The sequence below is a fragment of the Nicotiana tabacum genome, chromosome 6 (assembly GCF_000715075.1).
Source record: "Nicotiana tabacum cultivar K326 chromosome 6, ASM71507v2, whole genome shotgun sequence".
Taxonomy (NCBI): Eukaryota; Viridiplantae; Streptophyta; class Magnoliopsida; order Solanales; family Solanaceae; genus Nicotiana; species Nicotiana tabacum.
The window spans coordinates 127,023,759-127,035,784 of record NC_134085.1 but is presented as its reverse complement, the minus strand read 5'-3'; the positions used below and the strand labels follow the sequence as shown (position 1 = coordinate 127,035,784).

Genomic DNA, 12,026 nt, shown 5'->3' with positions numbered 1-12,026 from the left:
AAACTTCTAAACATTTATCTAAGGTTTGGCTTGCCAGTCCCAAACTTAAATCTCATGAGATTTTATGGAGCGGCTCCTTTCCCCGATGCATAGTGGTAGGTGATTCAGGTTGAGGCGTTTAAGAGGTATAGAGACTGGAGCAGTTCATATGTAAGTTTTATGTTTACCCAAGGTTTCTTATGGTTTACTGCTGAAATCATGAATCATTATTTAGTGAATCGGCTGATTTCATTTATAGACATGCAGACGGAAAGTCAACATTGAACAAATGACATTCCTAAGGCAGTATTGTTGACAGAAATGCTGCAAACAAGTACAAGATGGTCAAAACTAGAAACAAAATACATTAGTCTCAACAGGGTAGGAAGAATACCTTTATTTCTGGACTAGGAAAGGTGTGAGGTGTGTCAACAGCGGCAGCTCAAACCCAAGTAGTATATGTTAAGAACCTTCCAAACAAGAAAGCACATACATTATTAGTCTCAGCAGAGTTGGAAAAATACCTTTCTTCTGGACTAGGGAGCGTGTCAATAGCGGCAGCTCAAAACGAAAATGAGGGTGATGGATATAGAGAAGGGAGTTGAAAGTATGAAAAAATAAATGAAGAATAAAACTTGAACAGGAAACAAAGTTTTAATTTGGTCCCTTTTTTTCAGCCAGAACAGATTCTAGGAAGGGAAGAAAAAGAAGTAGAGGTCTGTAGAAAATCTCTAAGGCAGTGGAGAAATCAGAGTGGCCGCCAAAATTTTGAGAGGGAGTGATGTTTTGTCAGTCTGCCCAATACAGGAGACTCGTTAAAAGGAGATTATGTAAGGGGATTTAAATGCATTGACACTCCTTACACAATATAGATTGAACTTTGCACCCGATCAAAATACCTGTCCATCCATACTGGTCATAAATGATACAGCATGTTAGTACCTTTTATGCCAACCTTTTAAAAATAAAAATAGAAAGATGGAAAAGTAAATTGGTATAGAAGAGGTTCAAAAAGATAATAGCGTAGATTTTAAAGTGTACAATAATATTTAGACTAAGTAACGGGAGCTTGAACTACATACATATTTGGGGTTTTCTCTTCAAGGCTTCAACCATTCGGGAGAAAATAGAGCAATGCAGGTATACTGCTTTCTTCCTTAGTTTTTCGCTGTTACAGCAATGCACTAGAAGAAAATGGCAAAGTTGGAGACGGGAAGAGCTCTTTCTTCCAATTTGAGAGATCTTTAGATTCGTAAGAACATATTAGACTACCTTTAATTTCTGTTTTGCTCCTAGTCAAGCGCTAGCAAACTTACAACTAGGAGTGTCAAACGGGCGGGTCGGGTCGGATATGGTTCGGGATGAAGACGGGTAATGATGAAAAAACGGATAAATTATCCGACCCGACCCATATTTAATACGGATAAAAAACGGGTTAACCGGCGGACCATATTATCCATGACTTCTTGCATATGATCACTTTTGGAAGAATTCTTAGTCTCCCTAACTTGAGGAACTCCCAATTTGAGGCTTTACAAATGTAAAAGTTAGACCCATTGATTATCCATTTTCTAAATGAATAATATAGTTTTTATCCATATTTGACCCATTTTTAAAAAGTTCATTATCCAACCCATTTTTTAGTGGATAATATGGGTGGTTAACTGTTTTCTTTTAACCATTTTGCCGCCCCTATTTACAACTAATAGCAAAGCAGCCAGCTTCCAAACTTACCTCAAAAAAGAATTAAAAACGAAGTCACCAAACTATAACCAAACATGCCTATTTAGAAGACTGTTAAAATAAGTCCTTACAGAAGTAACACGAAAGATAAGAAATAATTCTATACCATTCTCTAGGAATACTAACTTCTATAATACTACTCGGTGGAATTGCACTCATAGAAACATAGTTCACAATGAACAAGCTTTCAGTCTTCTGGTCGTGCATATCTTATTCAAGGTTACACAAGGACTTTTTGAGCTACATCCATAACTCGTGAACGACCTGATTCATCAAGAGGAGAAGACCAGAAATGTCCTCCAGAGAATTACATGAATATCATATGATTTTGAGTACAAACCAGACTAAGAAAAAATATGCCTGGATCCCATCAAGAGCTCAATAGTTAAAAGCAACAAAAACGGCAAGGCTCCTAAGCCGGGCTGCTAGGACGTGACCTGGAGTCCTACCTCTGAAAAATCAAAACTGATACTACTTTATCTTATTATATATTCCCTTGCTTGGTACATTTTCTCAACAGGAGAAGAATAACAAGATAACTGCTGGCCAATAACAAGGATATTATCACTATAGATGCAGCAATCCTCTCAAGCTGTACTGCTGGATTCAGTTAACCACTTCCAAACTCTAAGTTGACCTGATTCATCACCGGTAAAAAATAAACCACCAGGACCGATCTCAATTCGACGAACGACCTCCTTCGAGAATATTTTCCCCCTCTCGGAAAAGCTAACCAGAAGAAGAAATGTTGTAAATGATCCATTCAATAACAGGAACCAACAATGAATTCCAACAACATAAAGGCTGAGTGTGAAGCTTACGATGGCAAATCATAGACGTGAATCGTTTTGTCATTGCAAGAGCAGAGCAATACAGGCTTTGCTTCTGAATCATGCATGCCACAGAGAGCTAGCACACCCTATAGATAGACAACATTGTTAGATGGCAGAGCAAACATGTACAAAATGGGAAAATCTCATTGTTTATCAAAAAAGTTATGCATTAACTATATCATCGGAGTTTGATAGATGAAGCAAGCAAGCTTCATTCTTCTGATCTATATGCAATTACTCAAATCACTAATGCAATAGTGGATTCCCGTCCAGAATTGTATAACATGATTTAGAATACGCGGTCAAACTCCAAAATGTGTAATGTTTTGGCAAATCTCGGGCACTGACTTTGTATTTTTGTCCAGACTGAAATAGATAACTAGACATAATTAAAAAAATAAAAGTTCTAAAATCAAACATTCGCAAATGTTGGCTATGTGCCGCTGCACCCGTGTTGGATCATCCAAAAATGCACTACTTTTGGAGGATTTGACACACACCCGGCGGCATTACCAGAGTCCGAGCAACATAGTTTATTTTTTTCAAATGATAAATTAAGATAGCAAATAAAGGGCCCTACGGGGTGCACTGGTTTTCCATATCTTCCTCCAAGGCTATTGACACTTGTCTCAAACATGACCGTTCAGAAATTTACCATCCCCTCCAGCCATCCAATTCAGAGAATCACTTTGGTCTTCAATCAACCTCGCCTCCTCATTCTTCCAGTAGTTGAATTTTCCGAATCCAATCCCCATACTGAGATATTCTACCAGAGGCACAGAAAAAAGCACCTTCTTTAATGTTCCAATAGAAAATTAACTCTTCAACTCCCAGTCATTCCAGTTCCTCCTAAATTGGACATTCCAGTTACACCCACTAAGACATTCCGCTAGAGAGCTTTATTTATTAATCGAAAGCATGTATAAATCTGGAAACCTGTCTTACAAAGTAGTATTATATATCTGCTAGACTGCCAACAAATTTATCCTTCTTCCTATTAGATCTTACTTATCTAGGAACTATTCCTGGAGATTTCTAATGCATTTCCAAATTGCAACTCTATAAGATAAGGTACCAGATCTAGCCCACCAGTCATTTTATGTCTTTTTTTTTAAACACCTTTCACAGTTCTTCTCTTCCAACATCAAATCCCCAGCCATATTCGAACAAGAGACTCTTATTATGCAGTCATAAGTTCCCCGCCTTTCGGCCACCATATTTTAAGATTGCTTTACATCACACTAAGATGCAGCTCCTTCCTATCCTGATTATCTCCCAATAGAAAATCATTTCTTAATGTGTTAACATTCTCAGTTTTATCTGGAATATGCACCATGAACATTCGATAGGTTAGCGGATATACTATTATCTAAGTCAATCTTTCCCAAAATAGACATATTGCTTCTTCCAAAGGCGCCAGCTTTTTTTCATTTCTTTTGTAGACTCCATTGTCCTGAAATTTTGCTCCCAAATGCAACCCAAGATAGAGGGTGGGAACATTTCTATGTTGCCCAAAATAAACTGCCGTGAATAAATAGTTTTTCTTGGCAGATTCATATGGAGGCCAGACACTGGCTCGAAAACCAGTAATATAAAACCCTCAGATATAGTAGTTCCCTTTCTTCAGCACCACATAAATTAATGTATCACCGGTACTCAGCATCTCTGAAAAGTTGTCATGGTGAAACAGACTAGCCAGGAACTTCATCTCCAACGAGTTGTTTGATGACCTGTTCAACTTCCTTCTCCAATCTCTATAAATGGTCTTTGTAACCATTCCTTCTATTCAACCGATGCGGTAGCTAAGTTATAATCGCTCCAGTTTGGTCAAGAGGTTCTCGTGATTCATAATTCCAATGTGTGATGAACAGGATCTTCCTCTGAATTCCCACTTATTTCCATTTTGTTAATTGAGTTGCATTCGTTATGAGTTCTTGATATTCTTTAAATTGTTTAGCCTTTTTACCAACTTGTAAACCCAGAAGATTTGAGCTTTGGTCTCCAGGACAGGTTTTAGAAATATATCCCGGTTTATAGAGCAATGCCAATTTTTTTGCCACATCTTCGCACGCGCTCCCCATCATGCTATCCATCTGTACAATTCTCTCTAATTCTGGATTTATTTTCTTTCAATTATTCAGACATCTTAGTGTTTTTTTTACAAGGATCAAGCATCTTAATGTTTTATTCCTTTATGTCTAACTTCCACCATTTGACCACTAAATCCTCAAAACCATAACTATCTAACGCATCTCAACCAGTCGATCTCGAATATGGTTTTGTTTTGTCTCACTCCCACACTCCAGTAAAATAGGACAACGACCAATGACAACAGATGAAACTGCAGAATGTACTCTTTGCTTTAGAAATTTAATACGTTTGATTAAAAAGAATCTATCAACTCTAGAAGCAAAGGTATCAATATTATTTCCAAACCATGTATATGGTCTTCCGCAAGGAGGAGGAGGATCAATTAGAGAGAACTCCAAAACCACTTCTGAAGAATCTTTATTAAGTATTAACTTCTGTAATTCTGAGAGCACCTGTCCACACTAATATTAGTCCTTGCAGATTTTGACGGGTATTGAAATCAGAACCACCCTATGACTCATGGCCAGCTCCATAAGCCTTCCACACGGGGAAATCCGACGAAGGCTTTTCCTTTTGTTTCCTCAGCAGGGCCTTAAAATGTTTATTCATCCAATGCCAACGAAAGTGAACGGCAAGCAACCATCTTTTTCCTATCATTCCCAGATTCTCTTGTCCCACATCACTAAATCTTGCTCTCTTTTACTTCCATTTCCCACCCAATATACTCAATTGTTTAGCTAATCTCCTATCTCTGATGCTAACATAATATCCTATCTTGTTTTCATTAGAGCTGAATAATAAATTAAAATCGAAATTCTATTTCAAAAATCTAAATGTTCACTTCTTTTACAGCACTTAGTTAATTTTTTAGCTTGTATGTTATACTATCTTTATTTAGCAACTTAACATAATAATTGTATGAAACATACTTATTCAGTAAAAGGCCCAAGTTGTCAGAATTCAATTCATAATTAAAAAAATATTCACTCAAATTTTTGCTTGGCCAAAATGCCCTTACAATCTGGATATTCAAATAACATTTTCTTTTGCTACAATTTTCTCAAACATTTTTCGAATATCTCAATTATAAAGGAGTGCTTTCTAGAATTTTATTGCAGTTCCAAATATATAATTTTGTATTTGTATTTTAAACAAAACAGAGCAATCATCATCCGAAACAAACAAAATTAATAAGTTCTAATAACCCTATCATTCATTTGGGACGATGGGTGTATTAATTTTCCTTTTAGTTTGTATTACATATATTACTCTTTTACTAATTAAGTTAGAATATTCAATAACATCAATGTAGTCTAACTTTTTGATCTAGCAAGTGTATTAAAAGTTTGAAACACAACTGTAAATTTAGTTATACTTTATAATTATTTAACGAAAATTCCATCAACAATAAACTTAAACCACTTTATGACTCTCTTCCCTATCAACAACAACACATCATCATCCCAGTGTATTCCCACAAATGGGGTCTGGGAAGGGTAGGATGTACGCAGCCTTCCCCCTACTCTGGTAGGGCAAAGAGTCTATTTTCGGAAGACCCTCGGCTAAAGAGAAGATGTAAGAAGCACTGATAGCAAGAAATAACAATACATGATATTTAGAAAACTAAATCCAAAATAACAAAGGGGAAGATGAAAGAAGTACTTATCACAAGTAATAACAGTGCAAGATATATAATGATATCAAACTAAAGGAATACTGATGGCAAGTACTAACGATACAAGATATGTGAAAATAGCAAACTAAGGGTAAAATGGATACCATACTAACACTAATATTGTTTAACTAAGGAAGACAAAGGGAAACGCTCAGCTACATACCAACCTTCTACCCTAGTTCTCAACCTCCACACCCTCCTATCAAGGATCATGTCCTCAGTAAGCTCAAGCTGCGACACATCCTGCCTGATCACCCCTCCTCAAGACTTCTTCGGCCTACCTCTACCCTTCCTTTTACCCCCCAAGGTCAAACTCTCACACCTCCTGACTGAGGCATCTGTGTTTCTCCTCTTAACATGCCCGAACCATCTCAGCCTCGCCTCGCGCATCTTTACCTCCACAGGGGTCACTCCCACCTTGTCCCTAATAACTTCATTCCTAATTCTATCTAACCTCGTGTGCCCACACATCCATCTCAACATCTTTATCTCTGCTACTTTCATCTGCTGGACATGGGAGTTCTTAACCGGCCAGCAATCTGCCCCATACAACATAGTCGGTCTAACCACTACCTCGTAGAACTTCCTTTTAAATCTCAACGGCACATTCTTATCGCACAAGACAGCGGAAGCGGCATCCACTTCATCTACCCTGCTCCAATATGATGTGTGACATCCTCACCTATCTCCCCATCACTCTGAATCACAAACCCAAGGTACTTAAAACTCTCTCTCCTGGGAATGACTGCGCATCAAGCCTCATCCCCGTCCGGTTCTTGGGCAACGCCGCTGAACTTGCACTACAAGTATTTGGTCTTGGTCCTACTCAGCTTGAAGGGTATGTCTCCCGACCTCCAGCCTCTCGTTGACACCACCACACGTCTCATCAATCAGAACTATGTCATCTGCAAATAACATGTACCAAGGCACCTCCCCTTGAATGTGTCGCGTTAATGTGTCCATTAACGAGGAAAACAGAAATGGGCAAAGTGCAGATCCCTGATGCAACCCCATCTCAATCGGGAAGTATTCAGAGTCCCCTCCTGATGTCCTTACATGTGTCTTAGCTCATCATACATGTCCTGGATCACTCGAATATACGCTACTGTACTCCCTTAGCCTCCAAACATCTCCATAGAACCTCTCTCGGGACTTTGTCATAAGCTTTCTCTAAGTCAATGAACATCATATGCAAGTCCTTCTTCATCGCCCTATGCTGCTCCACTAATCTCCTCACAAGGTGAATGGCTTCAGTAGTCGACCGACCCGGCATGAAACCAAACTCATTCTCCTCGAAAATGGACACACACCTCCTCATCCTCCCTTCTATCACTCTTTTCCCTATCAAGTGTATAAAAAGTTTGAAACACAACTATAAATTTAGTTAAAGAACTTTATAATTATTTAATGAATATTCCATCAACAATAAACCAGCAACCACTTTATGACTCCCTTCAGTCTTCCCTATCAAACTAATAGATAATTCTAAGCTTGTCACTTTTCCTTTTCTATGTTCTCTCTTTTTTCTAACACATGGTTTCAGTTTTGACGTAGTTAATATACTGATATGTGAGCATATACCAAAATGTCATTAAGTAATATCGACAGATGAAGTAATCTCTTATACCTTTTCCTCTTGGTGAGTATACGTAACCTCCAAGTTCCCACTCTCGTTAGCAGCCCAGACCTATAAAAAAACAAGTACAATCAAATCGACACATGATTGGATAAGCTTAAGAGAGCTGAATTTCAAGCAAAAGAACAAACATAAACCTTTATTGTTTGGTCCAATGAACATGATAAAAGAAACTGATCCCAGCATAGAACAGACATAACAACACTTGTATGACCTGTCAAGATCTGTAGACACTGCATAGTTTCAAGGTTCCATACCTGAAGTCATGATAGCAACAGTAAGAACAAAAAGGTAGCAACTGCAACATCTAGGTCAAACTGTAGAACTCAAAATCCCTAGCTTTCTCTAGGCATCAAGACGAAATAGAAAACATAAGATGATGTGAGAATTCACATCACAGTCCAACCGACTTACTCTTATTGAATTGTCCATGGAACCAGAATATAGTCTGTTGGCTCCAACGACTAGTGATACCACATGATGGGTGTGTTCTTTCAATTGTGCAGCTGGTTCAAAACAGTTGGTGCTCCCATTATATTTCCATGCTAATATCCCATCCTGCAGTACTTCCCAGTTAATTTACAAGATTTCAGATAGAGAGACCAGGTTGTACAGGCATGCACTTCCATTCCATACCTCTTCCTTTTTTTTTTTTAATTATAACTAACTGTATACACCTACCTCTGTACCAGCTAGGAGCATATCATTGCCAACAACAAGAGCATAGACTTGTCCAACTGGCCCATCAAGACTGAGGTCAGTTCCTGTTTGAGTATTCCATGCCTGTGAAGTTATCACGCACATCCACGTAAGGAATGAAATTCACTATATTCAGAGTGTTGTACATATTTGAAAATAGGTCAGCATATGTCTATGCGACAAGATGCAGAGAGAGAGAGAGAGAGAGAGATGAACTGCCAGTAAAGAGAGCAGGATGGGAAAATAATTCTGTTCACAGCTCACCTTGACGAGATTAGTTAAACCCACAAAAATCCATGGTCCTTCACTAAGCATACAACCTACTTCACCATCAAAGTTGACAACTCCTGCACACTACAACAGAAGGAAGCCACAACATAAGAATTCATTCATGATCCTCCAAAGCTAGAAACTAGTCTCACGAAGAGAATAAATCATCATATCCTGTGGGAAGGTTTCAGAGGCAAGAGATTTATTGACTATCTTCAAATGGAAATCTGGAAGGATGTCTATCACATAGACATGATATATTACAAGTTCCAAGATGTCTTTCCTTTAAATTCAGCTTCAAAAATAATTTTTCCCTCTATGGGTAGCTTAGAGTTTCACACTTTCCATTGACAGCTTGTTTTCTTACAACTTGTCAAACTGAATCAATATTTTCTTTCCATTTTACTTCTTCCTTCAGCAAGGAAGTGACTTCAATTTTTATTTTTGTAACATGCTAAACTGGAGAAAGAATTCTCCTTATCTTTGAGACGGTGTGTGCTATTAACATCTGATGCAACCAAAAGATAACATTACTGTTCTGCACTATTCTCTTTCCTCGTTTAATTTCACCATGAATTCAGCAATAAAAAGCAAAGCTTTGACTCCCATGCTTTTTAACAGGAATTAATAGAGAAAAGTGCTTAGTTCAGCTAGCAGGGAAAGAAGCAGAGACGTGCAAGTAACATTCTTTCCTAGTTTTCCCTGTGAATTTTATACAATATCAAGATTTCAAGCGACGAAGACATTTTTCCTATGCCAATTTTCGTGTTTCATAACTTCAAAACTGAAAAGGAAAAGAATGAGGAGAACCTGTCCAGATTGGCAATCCCACACTCTTACTGTCTTGTCCGTACTCCCTGAATAAAGCTTATCCGAGCCTGATGGCAAAGCAATTCCTGTAACAACCTGTTTGCAAAACCCATTTAATTTACCATAACCAGGGGGCAATCTAGTGAATAAGCTACAGGTTCATCCGAGCTAGACCACATATATGTGTTAACAATATGAAAACTCCCTAAAGAAAGTACAAATAATAGATTTTGAACCCAGTAAGGTAAACTCTGATGGTAAGCAACCTCCATCAGAGGGGTTGCTCTGATGGTAAGCAACCTCCACTTCCAACCAAGAGGTTGTGAGTTCGAGTCTCCCCAAGAGCAAGGTGGGAAGTTCTTGGAGGGAAGGATGCCCGGGGTCTATTTGGAAACAGCCTCTCTACCTCAGGGTAGGGGTAAGGTCTGCGTACACACTACCCTCCCCAGACCCCACTAAGTGGGATTATACTGGGTTGTTGTTGTTGTTGTTGTAAGGTAAACTTAATGGAATATGGTAGAATTAGAATAGGAACTAATTAAAGTTCAAATCCTGCATCCGCTGTGACCATAACAGCATTCCAATTCAAATAAAACACATCATATGACATAATGAGTTTTCCTATACTTGTTAAACCATAAAACAATCAAGACTATACAAATTGATATCCAACAGAAGTACAACTGATCACCTTTTGGTGGCCTTCGAGTTGGGTCAACAAAGTAAAGCAATCGCCAGTAGTCCAAGAATGCAAAAACCTACAAGTATTACCATATGTACAGTTCCCTTTTACCCAATAATTACAAACTTTCTCCATCTTCCTCACAACTGCACCCCCGCCAGCAGCAGTTCTCCCCCATGTATTGTTGAAATTCGGATTCCTACGCATTCCTCCTCCGCCTGCACTGCCTCGATTATCATAATCGGAAGAGAAAGCATGAGGCCGCTTCGATGAAGATGACGGCATCCCATTATGCGGCTGCTGTTGCTGCTGATGTGGCGGTGCCGGTAATTCTCTATGCAAAAAAGGACATGGAAATCTGTTGCACCTTCCTGCCCTCCAATGGAAACAAACTTTTTGCTGTTTGTTACTGTTGTTGTCCCCTCCTTGTGAATGAGGACCCAACCGTTGGAAAATGCGCTTGCTTCCATCCATATCCATTACTCCCTATACTACTATACTATCCTCTGTGTGTGATCTTCAATTCAATCTTCAGTGGATCTTTGGTAGATAAACCCAAGTGAGTGAATAGGGTTTAATCATTGACAAGAAGCTCAATGAATTGACGATTGGATATTATGGATATATGAAGAGGAGTTTGTTTCAAATCGATTATTAGGGCTTTTTATAGGACTGGAGAATTGGAAACCCTAATTTTCTGAGTTGCAGAGAGAGTAAATTTGGAGCCAAGTAGGGAAGAAGGGATCCCCAATTTGTTTGTTACACGACAGCGTAAACTTTACGACCTGGTGACTGATGGGATTGTTTCTTTTCTTTTTAATTTCTCTTTTCTTAACTAAATTCCAGAAAAAAGATTATGAAAAATAGTTACTACCTAATAGTGCCTCCGTTTCAATTTAGATGAGCTAGTTTGATTCAGTACGAAATTTAAGGGAAAAAAAGAAAATTTTTAAAACTTGTGGTCTTAATAGCTTAAGGGGTAAAAGTTTTGTGGGGTCATATGTGTGGTTATAAAAGTTTCTCATTAAGGGTAAAATAAGTAAAATGAAGAATTTAAAGTTGAACTATTTCCAATTATAAAAATGCATCATTCTTTTTCGAATGGACTAATAAAGAAAGCATGTCATCTAAATTAAAACAGAGGGAATATTTTTTTCTTTTCTTATTTGTGAAATCCCGGGAATTTAAAGAACCAAGTAATATAGGATAATAGAACTTATTCGTCCTTATTATTTCATATTGATATTTTTAGCACATTTAGGGTGTTATGGTTTCATTTGAGTCAGGATTTTTAAAAAAGAAATCAAATATATGAAACGAATCAAACTAATTAAGTCAGTTTTTTATGTTAGTTTTATTAATTATTTAGGTTATTTTATTTTTTTATCTGTTTCTTAAATCAAACTAAGTCACATATATGAGCTACATAAGTGTCCTAATCACGCCCAACTCTAGTCCTAAAAAGAATAAGCGGTCACTGCAAATATAATTCGGTCTAAAAGCCCGGAATCGAATCTCACAGAGAACTAAAGTTTCACTATAACAGTTCAATATCACTCAGAAGACAGGCTCGAACAATTCCTAAGTTATAAATATTAAGATTTTTAT

General features: G+C 37.8%; 1 protein-coding gene across 1 annotated transcript; it reads right to left on the bottom strand.

The window, feature by feature from the left end:
• Nucleotides 1–1,748: 1,748 nt before the first annotated feature.
• Nucleotides 1,749–11,207, bottom strand: LOC107828246 (zinc finger CCCH domain-containing protein 48). The gene is made up of 9 exons (XM_016655526.2): nucleotides 10,428–11,207; nucleotides 9,737–9,832; nucleotides 8,921–9,010; nucleotides 8,639–8,740; nucleotides 8,372–8,515; nucleotides 8,095–8,214; nucleotides 7,949–8,008; nucleotides 2,544–2,641; nucleotides 1,749–2,451 (listed from the first exon to the last, which is right to left on the bottom strand). The coding sequence occupies exons 1-9, from the start codon at nucleotides 10,896–10,898 to the stop codon at nucleotides 2,310–2,312; spliced, it is 1,323 nt and encodes a 440-aa protein (XP_016511012.1). The 5' UTR covers nucleotides 10,899–11,207; the 3' UTR covers nucleotides 1,749–2,309.
• Nucleotides 11,208–12,026: the final 819 nt, after the last annotated feature.

What these genes read in the sequence shown, in the direction of transcription:
- LOC107828246 (XM_016655526.2), bottom strand. Translation starts at nt 10,898, where the DNA reads ATGGATATGGATGGAAGCAAGCGCATTTTCCAACGGTTGGGTCCTCAT. An exon ending in GTTTAACTAATCTCGTCAAG is followed by an intron (nt 8,741 to 8,920) that starts GTGAGCTGTGAA and finishes ATAACTTCACAG; the next exon opens with GCATGGAATACTCAAACAGG. An exon ending in CCATGGACAATTCAATAAGA is followed by an intron (nt 8,215 to 8,371) that starts GTAAGTCGGTTG and finishes TCATGACTTCAG; the next exon opens with GTATGGAACCTTGAAACTAT.